General features: G+C 40.6%; 1 protein-coding gene across 10 annotated transcripts in view; it reads left to right on the plus strand.

Annotated features, from left to right (window-relative positions):
- Positions 1–20618, plus strand: part of LOC115360624 (unconventional myosin-IXAb-like) — a 144558-nt gene that overhangs the window by 61655 nt on the left and 62285 nt on the right. For 9 of the 10 annotated variants that reach the window (XM_030053631.1, XM_030053632.1, XM_030053634.1 and 6 more), the window contains exons 3-6: positions 10508–10602; positions 11587–11649; positions 14748–14847; positions 17721–17774. In XM_030053631.1, coding sequence (XP_029909491.1) covers positions 10508–10602; positions 11587–11649; positions 14748–14847; positions 17721–17774 — 312 coding nt within the window. The remainder of the gene's footprint in view (positions 1–10507; positions 10603–11586; positions 11650–14747; positions 14848–17720; positions 17775–20618) is intronic. The other variant, XM_030053635.1, reaches the window with a different exon arrangement.

Consider the following 20618-nt stretch of genomic DNA (forward strand, 5'->3'; position numbering starts at 1 on the left):
AGCTGATTTCAAATTGAAAATGCTTGAAAAATAGCAGCTTGCAAGAGACTAGCATCTAGTGTCGTCATCTAAACCTGTGCTTCTGCGGTAAATAAGGTAAAAATGTGACAAAAATGTGACAAATGTAACTGTGGTATAGTATAAGGATTATATATAGTTCTTAGCAGTGTGAGCTAGGCTAACCTGCTCCTAGCTTGCACTCTGTTGGCGAAGTCTCTTATTTTCTGGTATGTTTCTCTCTCTGTGACATATGTCAATGAGTCTTTTGTCACATTTGTTTTTCAGTGAATTTCTTCTTTTTTTTTACACACTGAAGCTCCACTCTTGCTATCTTCCTTCAGCGCTGTAACTATCTGCCTTAGAGTGAGTATATCAGAATATTACAGACTGCATTGTGTTGGCGCCTGCTCAAATGCAACCGCTTATATGTGGAATAAGCCTTTTATTTTTTACAGCTGTGTCTGGTATACCCTTTTGTGAATCCACAGGCCAATATCAACCCCTTGCCCAGTCTTAAACCTTTTTGCGGTCAAATTCGGCAATAAATACCGGGCATTTATTCAACTGGAAGATAGTCACTGAGCAAGGTTTAACTTTATTGCCTCCTTTTTTTCACATCAAACCCCAGTCGTTAGGCTGTGATGCTAACCACTGGTGCTCACCACATGAAAAGAGCCTCCATTGCAGCGTGTGACCTAATAGCAGAGCACCATTACCAGTAACTGCACCCACATGGAAGAGACATGATGAGGAAGCTCAAACCAGAGCCAGTTGGCTATGAGGCTGATAAATCCAGTGATATAATGTGTTTACTATACGATGCATCCTGTGTTAACATCTCAGTTCATTTTAAATTTATTATGTCCCTAAACGAAATTTGGTTTGCAAAAAGTATTTGCCTATTTTAGATTTTTTATTTCAAAAAGAAAGTTAAGCCACCCTGGTCAACAGGTAGTAAACAAGCAGGGAATCAATTAAAATGTCTTGCAGTTATGTAACGATGGGACTGAATGTTCAGCCAGTGAATGAGGCAGACAGTTCGTTAACATTTACATTTAAACAGGAAATAAGGTCATGGTCTTTTTAAAAGCCTTGAAGCAGTAGGCAAGTACTTGATGGCCATGTGTGTGTTTGTGAGACTCATAGAGCGTTAGATGGGTTGATAACAGTGTGGTTTCCTTACAAGAAAAGGGTTGTCCTTGGTCTTCAGGTTGGGTTGATGACTCATGTGTGTATGTGCTTGTGTGTGTGTGTGTAAGTGACGCTGTTGTGTCATGCAGTCGCAGTATCAGTGAATGCTTGCCGGTATATGTGCATATTCTCTGGTCATATCCAAATGCCGTATTGAACAGGTTAACATGTTCCCTGCTCAAGATAACTCGCCTCTACTCTAAATAGGACGGCTTTCATGCAAAGGCCCTTCAGTGTGACCTACCATGATTATGTAACTGTACTCCTCCTGCATCCTCTCCTCCTGTCCCTCCTTTTCCAAGAAATGGGGGTACTGGTTCATCCCAGGCCTTTGAAGAGGCTTCCTCAGTAAAGAAATACCAGCACTGTTGTCAAATGGAGACAAAGACTGAGGGAGAAGAGAAAGAGATGAAGGCAGAAAGAACAGGGCTTAGAGAGGGATGAGAGGGAGAACAGAGAAGAGGGAATGGGAGATAGAGGGATGAAGATGAAAGGTTGAAGAAGAGTGGGAAAGAAGAGATGGAGAGAGGAAGATCTGATTGATCTGATGTGTTAGCTTTGTTCATATACAAAGCTTGAGTGTTCTATTCATGCTCTAATCATTAGTGTATTCAATTAGATACAGTTCTTCATAGTGCCGCATTTCATCAGAGTGGCCCGGGCTGCTGTGATGTGAATGCATTTGGTGTTACTTTAAGTAACAAATATGGTAAGTTGACTGATTGTGAAATTTGATTAAAGTATGGGAGAAAATCGGGAGAAAAGAATCAACGAGAAAATCGTGAAGGTTGGCAAGTACGGGCAGTTTGACAGTGATGAAGGGATAATAAAACTTGCCCTTCTACTCCATCTGTCTACATCAGCCTCCCACGTCATGACAAACGCTGTTCAATCAAGTTAATGAGGGCTTGTGAACAGCCAGACAAACATGATAGTAGTTTACAAAGTTGGTGTTGAACAGGCCTCTGATCCTGAACAAATAATAGAGCTTGTACACCTGAGTTAAACACACATGCATGCATGCACACACTGTCATTCATCACTTCTTATGAATGTTACAGCTTGCCGCTAAGGGCAGAGCTCTTCAGAAGCACCTGCTCTTGTCTGGCTTGTCTGATGTGTGTGTGTGTGTGTGTGTGTGTGTGTGTGTGTGTACATGCTTGTGTGTTAAAGCTTTACTGCACACCAACAGGAAGAGCTCTCTCTCACACACACACACACACAGCCTTCCCAGCCTGCTGTGTGGAGTGCGGCTGCACCTGCTAGCGGAGGAATGCGATGTGATGTCATCTTCCTAAAAGCTCCAAGTGCCTTAGTCAATGTGGAAGTAGTAAAGCCTAAAAAAAACTCCTCTAGCTTTAAAAACAGACTGAGGCAGAGCATAGCCAGGCCGCTGGGGGAATTCATACAGCATGAAATCATTTTGAAAGATTATTTTTAAGGCATTGCTGCTGCACCATATACTTAACAACAAAGACAAAGGCAAGATGTGCGGGAGGCAGAAGGGACAAGAGTCATGACATGGGCCCAAACTTAGGACGATGTGGTCACACAGCATGAATGAAAGTATCATTTCTCCACCCCCATCTCTTTCTCTCTTTCCCAGTCTTTAAACACAGTTTACTTAAAGTCCCAATGTAGTGAACTCCCTTTACCCTTGCTTCTTGGAAAACAATGTATGACCTCATGCTGCAGCAGCAGGCGAAAATGTCAACGAATAAAACCTTCACAACCTCCCCCCTCTACCCAGTCAAATAAAACAGTATTGTTGTTTTTTTTTTTCCCTTAACTGAGGGGTATCATATTGGGTTATGCTTTTAAACGATCCATCCCACAACATGCTGGTAGAACAGGAAATACATGAAATCAAGGAAGTAAGATAAACATTTGACAAAGTTTTAAAATTGTTTTTTCAGAGACACCAACAGTAAAAAAAATAAGTTAATATCAATGTTGAATACATTATGTATACATAATGATTGTGTAATTCCATTTTGTATTTACCAGTAGTTATGTATTGTACATTATGTATACATAATGATTGTGTAATTCCATTTTGTATTTACCAGTAGTTTTACTTTTAATAACTGGTGTAATATTAAATAAAAGTTTTGGTAAGCTAAACTTTTTAGAGTTGAGGTGTATTACCCTTCACTTCCCTCTGTGGAAGTTTCTCTCTGTCTCCATCATTTTTCAAAACAGGGATATGCTCTGAGGGCAGAGGAAGACTAAAGACCAGACGTCTGCTTTAATGATGGCCCACTGGGCTGAAATTAGCCACTCTGGAGTAAACTACAACTACGTAGTCCAGCGACTGAACTGCTCTTTGAAAGAAGATCCCTTTGATTAGAGGACAGGACTCAGACCAACACACTTAAGCCGCATTTTCACCCAAAGTAGCTGAAACTCTTAATCCCAGGGACTACTTCTCAAGGAACTAAAGGTTCCACCAGCCCATTGTTGTGTTTCTTTGTTTGTTTTGTTTCTGTGTTTCCAATGCGGTCTAAAGACCTGTGAAGATTAGGCAGATTAGTCCGCTGAAGTATGAGGGTAAACAAGGGTAAACACACTCGTCTCTGCAGCCTGTAGTTTGGTATGCTCACCCTTTTCCTCTGACAAACATGTTTATTTTTGTCTCACTGCGACAACATTAAAACGATATCATTTTGTAGGACTGATTTAGCGCCATGATTCTACACCATTAGCAGCTGGCATTAGTGATTGGTGTTAGCATGTAGCTTACAGCTTTGGCTAGGGTAACAATTGTATGACATCAGTTAACAATGAACAAATTAGTTTGCAGTTGCAGAAAAATGGCAATTGAAATGCTAGAAGTGCTCGACCAATCAGAAGTGTTCAGTGCTGCAAGCTTCAATCTGTGGAATACAATTGTTAAAATGTGATTTAATGTGATTTGTGCAAGGAGAAATGTGTTGTATTCTCTTGCTCTCTTGTTCTCATTTGTTGTAATGAAATAGCTTTCACAGCTTTTGTATTAATTCCTAATTAGTTGTCAACACTAGAAATGTGTGTGTGTGTGTGTGTGTGTGTGTGTTAGTGGAGGACCACAGTCGGAGATTCTCAAAGTAGTTCCCATCCCACTATTTTATGCATATTGAAAATGTCAAAAGCGCAGTTCTGTGTGTGTGTGTGTGTGTGTGTGTGTGTGTGTGTGTGTGTGTGTGTGTGTGTGTGTGTGTGTTCACATGTAGCCATCAGCAGTATATCTTGGCAGTCTTCTCCTGACATGTTATAGTTGTTTAATGAAGCAGCAAATGTGGTTAGTGTCTCCCACCACGCCTGTGACCTGAGGTTTGTGTTTTTGTGTGTGCGTAAGTGTGCATATGTATACATTTTTGTGTGTGTGCATACAAAGTGATGGCATGTGCTGTGTCTGCCACCAAGGTCTTCCCTCATGCGGTCTTTTTATGGCAAGTGTGTGTTTGTCTGTTTGTGTATGTGTGTAAGGTTGACTGACATACTGCACACTGTGTAGTTTTATTGTTGCTTTTGGGGAGCCCCAAGGTGATACATACCACAGAGAGTGACATGCTCTATTTTTTCATTTTCTTCCAAGAGCTCTGACACCCTGAGCTGAATCTTGAGCAGGCGCTGCTGGTTGGATTATTTTAGGGTGAACTGTCAGCAGGGGGTTCAGCGTCTCTGCCTACCAGCTGGTCATAAAGTCACCCTGAAAAGACTGCTGTTACCCTTCTAATATCACTGTTATGTTATTTGCATATATGAGACAAAGGAATGTTTTGCTTTATTCCTCTGTGCACCTGAACCTGTTGACTTTACAGCCACCAACCATTGCAGCCAGCTCTGTCAGTCTGTCAGAGGTCAGAGGTCAAACAGCAGTGGGGTCATGGGGTTAAATCCTATGTATACATCCTGTTTGAATTTTGGCAAATGTGTTTCTATCCCAAATGATGATATTTCTTTTTATCAAGTAAGTTTTGCCACCTCAAGCTAGCATATATACTTTTTACTTGCAATTTGAGGATTTTGTTCAACATTTGCCATCGGGTAAACATTTTTTATTTGGTGTGTCAAAATGCACATAACAAGGGTTGATGGAAATGCAGCTACTAAGTGCCAACAATATAGTTATACAAGGTTATGCCATCTTATATTTAATCCGGTTGCATCAGGTACATAGACTAAATTGTAAAATGTACCTACAGGCCCTAATAAAAAATTACATGTTAGTCTGACTTTTAATAATGCTGGTACCTACTATCACTCAATATAGTGTATGCTGAGTTGGCATTGAGCTCCTGAGTGGATGACCTACCAGGCACAAGAATAATTTTGCCATATGCTCTCATCACTAACAGGTGACAATGGGCCAAGCTCCCAAAAATGTTTTCTGTAGTTCTCACTTCTCAGTTTCTGAGCCATAAATCAGACGCAGTCCCCTAACATAAGGTCAGCCCCTGATATGGATATCCACACACGCAAAAAAGCTGATCATGCTGACGCCAGCAGCAGCAGCAGCAGCAGCAGCAGCAACAGCAGCAGGCCTTGTCTGGACATCAGGAGGCTGCAGCCAGCGTCAGTACTTTAAGCCACTGAGTCCTCCATGAAACACAGCAGGCTGGCTGAAGGAGGCTAAGCCTGGCAGCGGTTTTGGCACGTTTCCAGTTATTTTTCAGAATCTAGGTCACCTGTCGGCTTTGGTGAAAGAGTGGGCAGAACACTACAGCTGTAATCGAAGAAAAAAAGGCAGCGAAAGATAGAGAGCACCGGGTTGTTAATGGTAATATATGTGCTCGTTTTAGTCCCTGTGTTGGGGAAGGTCTTGACATGCTAATTAACAGGCTAGTTCCCGGCTTGCTCTCCTCTCTTCAACACTTAACTCCCTAAATCCCCTTTTTTAAATAGCAGTACCGCTGCTTGCTGCCTCTGAGGCTGAAGGATCAGGCTTTTCTGCCGCAGCGCAGGACATAACTGGCTAACAAAATGTGACAGCGTGGAAGAGCCCACAGGGGCTAACAGGACGCCCAAGGAGACATTAGCATACTGCTAATATGAAGCCAATGTTGCCATTTGGACTCATATGCACACTCTCTCTTTTCTCTCTCTCTCTGACTCACAGCAGGATTAGGCCTTAGGGTCAATACATTTGCTTCAGCATAAACCCGAACATATGGCAGGCTAAGCGCTGCATCTTTGATTCATGCACAGGGCCGCTCTGATGTGTTTCATCACACTGAAGTTGGCTGTTTCTGGACTCCATATGGCACTATAGGGTATACAGTGAGGTTAATTCAGTTCCGAGTGACTCAGTGTGGCTTATATAACTCTGTTTCTTGTTGTCAAGTATATACAGATACATAAACACTTAAAGATAATCAGAAAGTCTGCTGCTACAAGAGAGAGGTGTCAGGGTCCCACTATAGCAGTTGATTTTTAGCTTGCCCTTAACAATCAGAAAAGCTTGAACGGTTATAGAAATAGAAAAAATGTGAATGGGGAGAAAGACACACATAGGTAGAAAGATGACTACATTTGAAAAGCCTGCAATATGTCTCTTAGAGAAATATGCTATATAAATGTTAGATGATAACTAATGTTTGTGTATTTCTGTATTCATTCAGCTGCACTAGGCCAAGTCAGTCAGAAATACACTTCACAACTACAAAAGCATACACATACACACATAACTAGTGTGAAGACACACAGAGGCACAGAGAGTGTGTGTTTTCCTGTGCTGCGGTCTCAGCTCCCAGTTGGGGGGTGTTGACCATGAAACAGAGTTCACCACTAAATCACCCAGGCACCACTGCCCTGCTCATTAATCTCACACACACACACACACATAGATGCATGGCATGCCATGCATCCACACATGACACACATGCATCATGCAAACAGCGCTGCACTTATAGTGAACTCCAACATAAAAAATGCCAGTACACGCGTCCTCTTACACACACACACACACACACACACACACACACACACACACACACACACACACACACACACACACACACACACACACACACAACCACAGGCATGCAGATACAAACTTGAACCCATGCATAAGGGGAAGTATTCACACTCCACACCTCTCCACACACATTTAGATATTTTTTTTATATACAAACGTTCTGTTTCTTGGCTGTCTGTCTCTCACTCCTTCGGCCTGTTTTCTGCAAGTGTCAGTGAGATTGTCGTTGACAGTTTCCACCAGAGCCGGGCCCATTTCACTTTCAATTCAATCAATTCAGGAAGTGGATTTTCCTCCACAGCTCAAAACTGGAAATATTTTGCCACAGAAGGGCTCTTATATCCAGAAAGTATTGAGAATGAAAGCTCTGTCATTATCATGTGAATTGCAGTTTCGATTTACATTTTGGATTGAGTCAATTGAAAGTGACCTGCTGCCAATCCTGGTTTCTATAGCAATACATCTCTCTCTCTCTCTCTCTCTCTCTCTCTCTCTCTCTCTCTCTCTCTCTCTCTCTCTCTCTCTCTCTCTCTCTCTCTCTCTCTCTCTCTCTCTCTCTCTCTCTCTCTCTCTCTCTCTCTCTCTCTCTCTCTCTCTCTCTCTCTCTCTCTCTCTCTCTCCCCCTGTGGCAATGCGGCTCAGCCCCTGCAGGAGTTATCCTACATTTCAAAAAGACCAAATACAGATCTGGTTCAGAGAAAGGAGTGATGCATGGATAGCAAGAGGACAGTAAGGGGATGAAGGGATGCACTGGGGGAAATGAGAAAGAAGTGAAGAGAAACAAATAATTGGGGGAAGAGAAAAATAACTAAAATAGGCAGCAGACAGAGAGAGAAAAATTGAAACACGGGGAGAGGGATCAATGTTAATGTGGAGATTAGACTTTCCCTTTATTTTGAGCGTTTTTCTGTTTTGGCTAGAAAATGTATGTCATGTTGGGAGTGCGTGGGTGGGTTTATGAATGGGAGTCATCTGAGTGATCAAAGCCTAACTCAGGGGTGGATTTTAGTTCTAATTAAAGGATCCTACTAGTGTTTTTTTCATATTTTAGCCAATTTACTACACTGCACACATACTTAACATTACTACAAACCATTAGCCAAAACATGCTGTACTTTTGTTGTTTTATTTGATATTTACTTGATTTCTTTTCTCTTTTCAATGGTTATTATTTATGTATATAAATGTTCATGTGGTCAAGGAGTCCTTACTGTAGTAGCCGAGTTCAAATCTGGCCTGGGCCCTTTGCTACGTGTCATCTGCTCTCTCTCCTCTGCCTTTCCTGTTTCTCTGTATAGTCACGGTCAAATAAACCAGAAATGGTAAAGAAAAAAAAAAAGTCACTTGAATTTAGTTCATAAAACAGTGTTTTTCTACAGTCTGTTGTGTGTTTCCCTGTATGGAAAACATTTCCAGGTTCAACAGAGCAACAGGGCTTTCATGTGCTATCAGATAATCTGAAATGTGAATTTCCTACTTGGTAGTTAGTAAGACTAACTATAATAACTCTTCTTAACATGAAGAAATCAAATCTACATAATCTTTTTCACAATGTCCATGTATGCTTACCAACTTTTAAGTGCTAGATATTGAAGCTTCACATCACATCACATTAACATGAATGTACCTGGACACAGCAGAAGATGTTGACTTTTTAAATCAGTGCAGGCACTAAGCAAATTATTATGTAACAATAAAGTAATATTGACACAACATAATGTTGTGTGATGGGTTCAAGCAAGCTTCTAGTCCCTGCACAGTGATTTTCAGTCTGTACTGAAATGAATGGACAGGAATGGCCAACTGGAAGGTCAGAAAAACACATTCCAATGTTTGACAAAGTAATAAAGTAAAATATACATTAATTCACTGTGCTAAAGCATGCAAAAACATTGTCATGGCCCTTTATATTATCCAGAGCTTTACATTCTTCCAGCAGTCAAGTTAATTTAGTCCTGCTCCACTCTTTTTCCATTTCTGTGTCTGTGTCTGTGTATTCCTTTCTGTCTCTTCCTGCTCCTTGCCCCTAACCCTGCTCCTCCCCTCTTCCCTGCTGGTTCTTATTTACTCATTTATCATAACTGCAGCACATCTCACGGCTCCAAAATACTGATTGCATCAGCCCAAAATTTCATCCCTGCATCTGTGATGCTGAATTATGAAAATGTTTGTGCTTCCCCTCTCTTTCATGTGTCACGAGGCACAATCTTTTATAACCTCTTCTCGTCTTTCTTCTTTCCTTTCCCTCTGTATCCGCCTCCTGTTTTCTCTCCTCTATCTACAACTTTGCTGTTCTCTCTATCCTCCCTTTTTCCCTCCATTAACGTTCTTCTTTCTCTCATCCCCTCCTTTTCTCTTTATTCTCCTCTCCTCTCCCATCACTGCAGTTCCAGTTCTTTCACCACGAGGCTCACACTGGGCCTGCAAACCAGCTCCACTGGGGCCCATCAGACTCCTAATGAGAGTCTTAATAGTTCCTCCAGGGGTCTCTAATGACGGGCCATTGGCCCCTGTGTGTCTGCCTCTGTGTATGTGTATGTGTGTGTGTGTGTTTGCACATATTTTCCTTTTCCCAAACATATTTATACTCACAAAAATGTGTGTATGTGTGTGTGTTTATGCAGGCATATTGGTATCTACAGTATGTGTGGGATTTCATTGCAAAAGCATATTTGTCCATGCAAAAATAAAGACATGTAACACTGAGGGACGAGGTGTGTGTGTGTGTGTGTGTGTGTGTGTGTGTGTGTGTTGGCAGAGATGCACACAGACTGCCACAGTTAGCGTCTGTGCCTGTTTTCAGTTCCCAAGCGTGTTTGCACACACAAGAATGTGTCAGTTTAGTGCCTGGTTGACATGTGTAAGTGTGTGTGTGTGTGCATATGTGTGTGTTCTTTACGTGCATCCCTTGGTGGCCCCTTTCCAAGCCTCATGACCTGTGTTACAGTGATTTTGATTGGTAGCTATTCCCTCTGCATCCAACACTTTTCTTAGTTCAGTTAAGGGTTCACTTCCCATCATAATGTTTTGGCTACATGTGCAGATGTGTATGCATTGCATGTGTGTTTATAAAATCCTGGTGATTGTTATGTAAGTCTGAAACGCTTATTGTGGTGTTTGCTCGCTTTTGCTTAAATATATTTCATTGTTTCTATGGCACTTCTGTTTTACTAGACACTGTGAGAGCAAGAGAAGGGGAACAAGGGCCACTGCAACCATTAAGGATGTTCCCTTTCATGCATTAGTACTGCCTTGAATGTTATCTAACCTCTGGCTGCTGTACCTGCCAATCACAGCCTGTCTGAACTAATGTGCTGACCTGCCGGTGAATCTTAAAACTCTCTGTTTCCTCCTCAGGCCTTTGGGAATGCCAAGACAGCCCACAACAACAACTCAAGCCGCTTCGGAAAGTTCATCCAGGTCAACTACCAGGAGAGTGGCACCGTCAGGGGGTGAGACACACACACACGCACGCACATGCACACATACATTAGTAAATACAGACATCCATATAGGCACACATTTCACTCACTCTCACAGTTGCAAACACCTCCTGTGGGCTGGGACACTTAATAATACTCACCAGTTACAGTTGGTGAATTCATAATTATTTCATATTCACTAATTATCATGTCATAGTGGAGTAAAAATAAACCATACTCACTAGATATCTTTAAAAGAAGACTAAAAACCTACCTTTTCACTCTAGCCTTTAACTAGCTCCTATTTTATTCCACTCTGTGTTGTCTTTTATTGTTTATTTTCATCTTTTGTTTTATTTCAAAGATCTCATTTTTAGCCTTTTCCTTTTTAATTCCACCTTGTGCTGTGTTATATTCTTTTTAATGTTTTATTTAATGTGTTTTCAAATGTTCTTCTTTTTATTGTGAAGCACTTTGAGCTGCAATTCTTGTATGAAAGGTGCTATACAAATAAAGTTTTATTATTAATATCATATGTTGTTTACTAATCAATAGTACATAGTTATATAGTGTATATTATTTGATTGTTAATTAACAACATCTAAAACAGTTAATCATTTATATGTTATAGTACGGTTTAATTTATATAATTAAATATTAAACCTTTGATTACCTTAAATAACCATTCATTAATAATTTGTCATTATTCGGGTTAAACATTACAAATACTTAATATTTGTAATGGGTAATTCAATGATTTGAAATGTACCAATAGGCATTGTCTGAGCCCCCATTATAACAGTGCAGTGTTTCCAATTTATTTACTTATTTATTTACTTATTTATTTACTCTGTGGGACACGTCAGCAGGCAGAATTCTGTCAGCTTATCTTTTCCTCTTCCCCGTTGAAGTAGTACCTTGGTTTCTTCCAATGATAGGAGCTGTATAAGTCATTTCCCATTTAACTGTCTGTCTACTTCTGTGTGTGTGTGTGTGTGTGTGTGGTGTTTTCAGAGCCTATGTGGAGAAGTACCTCCTGGAGAAGTCACGTCTTGTCTACCAGGAGCACAATGAGAGGTGAGTCAGGACACTGGGACATTGGATTCACAGATACCAGTGATGGACTAATACTGGCTGATACCTGAGAGCAAAACTTGGATGATGTTGAGCTTGTTGGCATATCAGTATATGGTCCTTGCCGTTTTTATAAGGAGAATCTACACTGAAAAGGCACTTTGTTGCACTCCATCAGCCGCTGTTCTTTGTTTTCGAAATCGGTTCACTGTTGGTACACTTCTTACTGTTACAAACACCAAAACCATGCCCACAGCTCCTCAAAGGAAGCTGATTGGTGGCTTAAATGAAAGTGAATAGCCTCACAAGATCAGTTTTCTGTGATTTTCACCCTGCCATATCGCTCAGAAGTGTTCAATTTTTTTCATGTCAGAGATCCACCAATAGACCCACACTGGACCATGAACCACTAGACCTAGTATCTCGGGATATTTTTCTTGAAAGATAGGCCGCTGAACCACAGAACTGTCTCTGCTGTATGTTTGGAGGCAATAGAGGAGAGAACAAAACCAACAGATCACAACAGTCATTGTCACAGTGTTTTATTGGACTTACTTTATGGAAATTAGGGCGAATTTAATGTGTTTTTGATTTTGCTGGACCCCTACTGTTACTGCTGTAGTCACGTGGTTGGCGGCCTAATCCACAGGAAACCTGTTTATGTGGTTCATCCTTGAATCAGTCATTGAACTCAAAAATGTTAATCATCAAGAACCATATTCCCACTCTTCTAGGAGCTAAAATGCCCAAATCCATATCGCTGCACTCATATGTGTTTTGTCTGTGGAACGTGACACCTAAATAGCCTTCACTTCCTCTGTAAACTGAGGATGTATCAGGTGTCCATCTGGAATAGGCCACATTTGCCAGCTTCCGCTCCTCACTCAGCTGACAGCTCAAACTGTCAGGTTTTGCCTGTTAATGATTTGGTCAGAGTATAATCAACAATGACTAACTATACAGACTACCATTTCTTGAATTTACTTAAAACTTTGGTTATGGCAGCAGTATAATAACTGTATTGTTTATAACCAATAGTTCTTGTTCCCTCCCTTTCAACACACACACACACACACACACACACACACACACACATATATTTGCATATTTGCAATACTGCTCCACCTGCACCCACATCCCCAAATTAGTCAACCCTCAGACAGCACACACACACAAATCATTCATCTCCCAGGCAATACACACACACACACACACACACACACACACACACACACACACACACACACACACACAAACATACACATATCTCCACCTATATCCCTGTCCCCATATCACTCATTAATCCCAGGTGACAGTTAAAAAACAAAACAATAAAAAACAACAACAAAACAAACAAACAAACAAACAAACAGCCAGTCCCAACAGTATAATAGCTTTGTGAGGAGAGAAAAAAAAAAACTCTAAAATCTTCTACTGGTCATCTAATCCCTCTAACCCTGATTGGCCCAGGGTTTCTATTTCATCCTGATGACAGGCCTTGGCGGCCATATTGATAGGGTGGAAACTAAAGACGGACCTCCCAGAAAGTTCATGGGGAGGGTGGTGGGCAGGCTGATGATAAACTGCATACTATCTTAAATCTTAAAGGCATGTTCTACGACAGGCCACCTCTCTACGACCCCCAGGGTAGAATTTAAAAAAAAAAAAAAAAAAAAAAAAAAAGACAAGGAAGGAGCAAGCTAAGCTTTCCAGCAAGGTTGTCGTGTTCTGTCACTCCACATGTCTCAGTCTGGATGGGCAGTGAGGGTCAGAAAATGACCTGCGTGCTCCAGGCATTTTGTTAAATCAGAGCCTTAATCAGCAGCCGCTGCTCATTCTCATGTTAATAGAAGCAGTTGCAGAGACTGTACTACTTAGATTAGCAATCATGGTTCATTTTTAAATAATCTACCATTATTCATCACTGTAATTATTATTATTAGTAGTAATACAAATAGTGGATTAATTATTAGCTTAACGCATATTGATAAGGACCTCATGATAAGACAGTACATATCACATTTAATATGTACTGTATGACAGTGCAATCTGTATCACAATACACTGCCATACACTGACTGAAAATGTATAGAGCTGGAAACACAACATACTGGATAACACTTGACTAGACTAATGAAATATGCAACATTTTATGTGACAAACTGACTCAAAACAATTTGTTTCAAAATTCAAATTGCAATTTATTAAATCAGACTTTTCACAATGCACTTATCATCGTACACTAAAATGAAGATGTCATCATATCAAGCATCATATGAAAATAAGTACAGAGATAATACATATCAATATGAGGGACTATGATGCAATACTTTGAAAAATATTGCAGTATATTTTTTGCATAGCTACAATCACTAACCACGGTTCATTATTTTTGCATTAGGTTGTTATGCTCTATTTTTAGCAGCAGCAGTAGTAGGCATATCATTCATTGTACATTTGTTGTGCTGAATTGCTCATTTCAGATTTAAATGTCAACTGTTGAATTGTTTAAGCAGTAAGTTTCCAAACACGAGCCAAAAACTTAACAATAACATCCATCCTTGGTTCTGACACCAATTACAGATCTGGATACTTTAATATCCCAGGGCTTTCCACCGCATCCACTCTGTGGAGCGCTGAGCGTCTCAGTGTGGAGAACAAGGTCGTTTCCAGCTGTAATAGAATTACATCTCAGCACGTTGGCTGAAGCCCCAGCCTTTGTCATGGCTAATCACAACTCCTTACCTCCAGCCCACACAGCACACTGCTCCTTTGTTTGACTTGAAACACGAGCCTGCCGGGTCGAAGGTGTGACATATTTGTTACATATTGCAGGTTTGAATTGTGAAATAAGCTGCAGATAGAAGGTTTTCACCATGTGTCAAAACCTTGAATGGAATCTCGGCTTCTTCCTTAGGCATTGTTTCAGCAGAGCGACCAGATTGGAAAGCTACTGTTCCCATTTGTCCTCTGAGGGAATTTACAATGATTAAAATGGGTCCTTTTTTCTGACATACTCTCTAACTCGTATTTGTGTGTGTTTATGTGTGTGTGTGTGTGTGTGTGTGTGTGTGTGTGTGTGTGTGTGTGTGTGTGTTTAGGAACTACCATGTATTCTATTACCTGTTGGCTGGAGCCAGTGAAGAGGAGAGGAAGACATTCCACCTGCTCAAACCTGAGGAGTACCACTACCTCAACCAGGTACGCATACACACACACACACGCGCACACACACACACATATATATACATATATATATGTGTGTGTGTATACAGTTGTCCCTCTCTATAACACGGTTCACCTTTCGCGGCCTCACAGTTTCGCAGATTTTTTTTAGTGCAATTTGCATGCTTTTTTTTTTTTTTTTTTACTGGACTTATTTTTCTACGAAGGTTTGAACTTTGAGAGTGTTTAAACAAGAGAGAAAAGTGAGAAAATGTTAATGCCTGTCTGAGAAAAGTGTATAAAGTGTGTAGTGAGGGGTTTTACAGCCTTAAAACATCTATAATAATTGTAAAAAATAAAGCTGATTACTTCGCGGATTTTGCCTATTGCGGGTTATTTTTAGAACGTAGCTCCCGCGATTAACAAGAGACCACTGTATACATATGTATGTTTATATTCAGATACTGTGCTGCCTCACACTTGGGGTGGGAAGCCTAAATGCCCAACTGCTACTGAACATTGTTTTAATTGATTCCAAGTACTTAGAGTTGTGTCTGTCTTCTTATGCCATTTTAATTTACAGCAGAACAGTGCTGTAAAAAAAAAGCCGAATTCCATTGGGTGAAAAAAAAGAAAGAAAAATCAACGACTTGTGCATTTCCCCCATCAGTATAGTCAACATATATAGTTCAAGGCAAAACAGAATAATTTGGTAATCCATTAGCTACCATTAGCTAACGATAGACAACCGATAGCAGCAGCCATCCACGTCCTGTCTAGTGAACAGTAATGTAAGATATGATAGGCTTTGAGAAGAAAGGCATAATTTACATATGAAATGTCATTGAACATCCTGGCTAGATTTGTTTTGAGTTCACAAAAGCCTGGATATAACCCAAACTTTTTTATCTTTTGGCTGAAGGTAAAAGTTTGTTTTGTTTGTTTTTGGTCAGTAAAGAAGAGTTTTTTTTTTTTTTTTTTTTTTTGAATATTGTGAATAAGCAACAAAATAAATGCACCTTTCACGTAGTCCTAAACTGTTGCATATGTCATTGCACAGCATATGTATGTCCCTCTATTGTCTTATCCATCAAATCATTAAAATCATATTTCCATGTTCGCGATGGACAGATGACAGCATTTGGGTTGTTGTGGATTTGAGAGCTAGCAAGATAGATTTCTTTTTTTTTTTTTTTTTTTAAAGAGGCACAATCTTGCTAAAAGAACCATAAAAACATCTCAACTTCTAATGTTTGTCTTTGATTTTCATTTTGCAAAGCGATAGAGTTTATCTTGTTGTGAATTACATATTATCCTGTACGATGACTGTGTTCTTCATTGAGTCTTTGCTACTATGTCTGCTTGTAAGGGTTTGCTTACAAAATAGGCCTGTCATGCTTTGATTGGAGAGTGACTTCCGCATATTACAATTCACAATAATGATATTGGCTTTACCTCCATGACAAAGTAAAGAAAATGCCTAATTTTGTCCTGTGTCTTAGTATGGCAACAGTAGGAAAAATAGCATAGACAGATCAGGAGGAAAGGCAATCATGCTTTCTTGTGGTGATCTTGGGTGCGTGTCTTTCATAAATGTTGCTAAAATGGAGTAATGAGGAGATGCAGCATTTACAACCACCAATACAAGGACATGAACGTTCTCACACACACTATATTGCAGAAAAGAGTGTGATGTTAAAATGTTATTGTGCTATAAAGAATTGAAAATGGATATATATGTGATCAGAAGTGTGAAAATACATTTTACTCGGTTGGAAGTGATGAACTTATATCCCAGATGCAGTCAAGGTTGAGTAATTGTGAATCTAAACAGAGCCAAAGAACTGTGCAGAAAGATTGATGGAGTCACTGAAAGCAAAGATAGACAGTTTCTCTGCCTCTCTTCCCTTGTTCCCTCTCTCTGTTGGCTCTTATTTGCTCGTTCATCATAACTGGAGCCCATCTCAACCCTCAGCAGTGTTGCCCGCATCAGTTCAAAATCTCACCCCTGCATCTGTTCAGTTCAGCCCTGCTTCCATGTATTTGTGTGTGTCTGTGTATGAGTACATGTGTGTGAGTACTTGCCAAAAAAAAGCCATATGTGTGCATCTTTTTGTGTGCATCTGTGTGCATTGGCAGCAGATGTGTGAGGATCCAAATTCCCTCTTCCTATCTGAGGACACTGGGGAGGCAAAAAAAAAGAAGAAGGAAAAAAAAAACTCTTTGTTCATCTCTTTTGGCTTCCCTAGAAAAGTAACAGTTTTTTTTCTCCGCCCTTAATCCCCACGACAACAAAAACCCCTTGATGCCTGTTACTATGCAGCCCTGTTTCCATGGCAACAGCGAGAGTTGAGAGTTAATCTGGCGCGCTGACTCGTTGTTGTGCAGAGGGCGCCGGCGGTTGTGCGTGTGTGTTGGAAGCATGCCTGCTGTTTGTCAGGGACACACACACACACACACACACACACACACACACACACACACACACACACACTGGCATTCTCAGTCTAAATCAGAGCAAACATGGTGTCACAAAGGATCAAAATGATTATCCATATTTAGCTCTCTCTCACGTTTCTGAGGTAGATTCGGTCTCTTATGTCTGCCTGTCTGTCTGTCTGTCTCCAGCGCGAGTACGGAGAGTGTGTCACCCAAAACATAAAGTTTTCGCAAATGGGTGTAATATTGTATCTCAATCCCTGCAATTCAAACCAGTTGTGTCATCTTCAGTCTCTGATTTGGTCACAGCCTAATGGATTCAGCTGCCGTAACTGTTGAGTTTTATTTGTATGTGTGTGTGTGTGTGTGTGTGTGAGGATTAGAGATTTTTCTCCTTAGTCATTGGAAAGTGTGTGTGTTGTGTGTTATTAGTTTCCACATTTTCTTAACCCGCTCTGCCTTGCTTCCAGATGACAAAGAAATCGCACAAACTCCCCTGGGACAATTACTATGAGAGCGAGCTGGTCAGTATTGTGTGGAGAAGCTGGTGTGTGTGTGTGTGTGTGTGTCTGTTGTTGGGTGTGTCTTGGTTCACTGGTTTTTTGGTGCTGGGTGCCGCTCATGGTCTGACTCTGTCCTCACAAAGTGTCACTGTGAACACACTTCCTGTTTCACTGAAATGGAACGGCTGCATAAAAATGGAGGCGACCTGGACTGACATCGTTTGCTCTTCCACACCGAGGGAGTTTTGTGGACTCCCTCAATAATGTTTAAAGGGATGCCTTGGTATTTTGAATTTTACTGTAATTGGTCATTTCTCCTCAAGAGATTCTTGTACAAGATTTTTTTTTTTTTTTTCCCAAAATGAGGCATGCATCCTTTAAAAAAAGTGACTCTGATTCGTTCTGATAGTGGAAGTCACAGCTAATTGTAGCACTTTCTGAAGAATATTAGTGAAAATTACTTAAAGTCTTTTACCATCAAAATGGTAAAATTTAGAGACAGAATGTTAACAAGTTTATAAACATAGAATAATAATCTGCAGGTAATAATTTAACCCTAACCCTAACCCTAACCTATAGCGACATGGCTAGCCACATGCTAGCTCATTAACCAAATCAAATTCAAAGGTAAAGGAATCCCTTCAAATAAATATTTAGTTTTGGATGATTTGCCAAAGGGGAAGAGTAAAGATGTCAGACCTGGAGATTGCCAGTCTTAAAGGGAAGCTACAGGATTTACAGAGGTCAGTCTTGCTGGAATGAATATCCATCACTAAGTGCAATAATTGTGCAGGAATTTAGTCCACAGGAGCTCACACGGACAAAGGGACCTCACACTCTACATTCATGCATCCGTAAGTGAGAGTCCAGCAATGCATGAAACAATGTATCAAGAGATAGCCATTTTGAACATAACCTACATAACACCAAGTATGAGAAATTTAGTATGATTAAGTTACAGTACATATGATACAACTGAGAGGAATTTAACTTGTATCATGTTACAGATAACATGAAAAACATAAGACAAATACCAGGAATATGGACGGAAATAGATTCATATTTTCATATTTTGCCCATTAAGCTACCGGTAGACGTCAGAAAATACTCCTGCACTGTACTCAAAAACATTTTAGAGCAGGTGCGTTGGGGGAAAACCACAAAAGTAATAGAAGAGAAATCCTCCACACTGGCTCAATTTGAAATGAGAGCTGTATTGCAAGAGACAACATTTTGATCCAGTAGCGTTCTCAAAATTGCTGACTAATTTCACCAGTGTTTGGTCTATGTGAAGTCAGCACTTGTATTTTGTCGAAGTAAAACTCATTTTATATTCAGTGTGCCAGTCTGCTGTGTTGGAATTTGTCATCCCAAGTTCAAAACGAGCATCTTTCGAACAGGGTTAATGGTGATTTTAGTTATTGTGAAAACAAGTCTTCATACAAGAAAGATCCAGCCAATGATCTTGAGGTGATTGCAAAATTGTCTAGCATCTTAGATTGGTTGTTTTTTGTAATGCTAGACTAGATTAAGTAAATGGGACTTAAATGACTTTCAAAATCGTGCACAAGAAATTCCATTCATTTCGTCTAGCTTTAGTATCGTAAGACAAACAATCCCCATGTACAGCCTAACAGATATATGGCTTCAGACAGACAGGCTTCATATCCTGAAACTTCCTTTTAAGTATGTGGTCCATTTTGTATGTGTGTGTGTGTGTGTGTGTGTGTGTGTGTGTGTGTGTGTGTGTGTGTGTGTGTGTGTGTGTGTGTGTGTGTGTGTGTGTGTGTGCGTACGTGCGTGCGTGCATTTACTGCTTCATTGGTCATGAGCCTGCCTCTGTCTTGCCAGCTGTCACCCGAAGTGGTCAATGTTTGGTCACTGGGATTTGTTGTGTGTGGTTAAAAGGATTTAATGTGTCTTCGAGGGAGATTACCTTACCTTGACTTTGCCAGTTAGCAAACACTTGACAGAGCTGATTAGTGTAAATACTACTATAAGTATCACAGGTTGTCTATTAGTCTTGCCCTACTTCTCTCTTTACTTTGGCTCTTACCTTCCCCATTTTTAAACCTTTACTCATCCAGGAAAGGTTTTCCGAGGACGCTCGCCCTTTTTCAGCGCAGTCCAGCTCCACATTCACGCAGTTAAACACACAGACACCAGCAAGCTGCCCAGTACTCTCACATCTTTTGTCAGTCGGTATTTAATCTTTTCTTTCATACTGTTCTCCATTCTCTTCCCCTTCTTCTTTCTCTTCTTTATCCTTCCACCTCTGCCCCTCTGTCTCTTGCTCCTTCCTCCCCCTGCTCCCCTGTCTCATTTCTCTCCTTGTCCCATCTGACGGTTGACATGCTCTCATTCCCTGGGGTCAGCCGATGACCTCATCAGTCTGTGACCCCAGCATCCAACAAGATGATGTCACCGTCTTCACCGAACACACACACACACACACACTTACACACACACACACACACACACACACACACACACACACACACACGCACGCACACACACACAAGCACACACACACACACAAAGCCCGGCAGCCCTTGACAGCTGTCTGAGCATCTGACCAACCCTGTGGGCCTATTTAACCTTTGACCCCCAAAACCGCCTCTTGAACAGTCATGACTTTATAGTTCAGATGCCAGACACAATGTCTATTGTCAGAAATAGAAAATAAACAAATTTAAATAAAGCATACAATGTTTCCAGAAGATCCCAAAGACCAAACATTCTGTTTTGTTGTTTGCATTTGATGTGTGTTCTCGGGTGTTTTGTTCTGGGTCATGGTGGTTGCGGGTTTGCATTGTCTGCCTGTTTGGGTGTCTATGGTTTTTGCTTGGATGGAATGTCGAGGGA

This window comes from Myripristis murdjan, chromosome 6 (genome assembly GCF_902150065.1).
Source record: "Myripristis murdjan chromosome 6, fMyrMur1.1, whole genome shotgun sequence".
In the NCBI taxonomy this organism is placed as follows: Eukaryota; Metazoa; Chordata; class Actinopteri; order Holocentriformes; family Holocentridae; genus Myripristis; species Myripristis murdjan.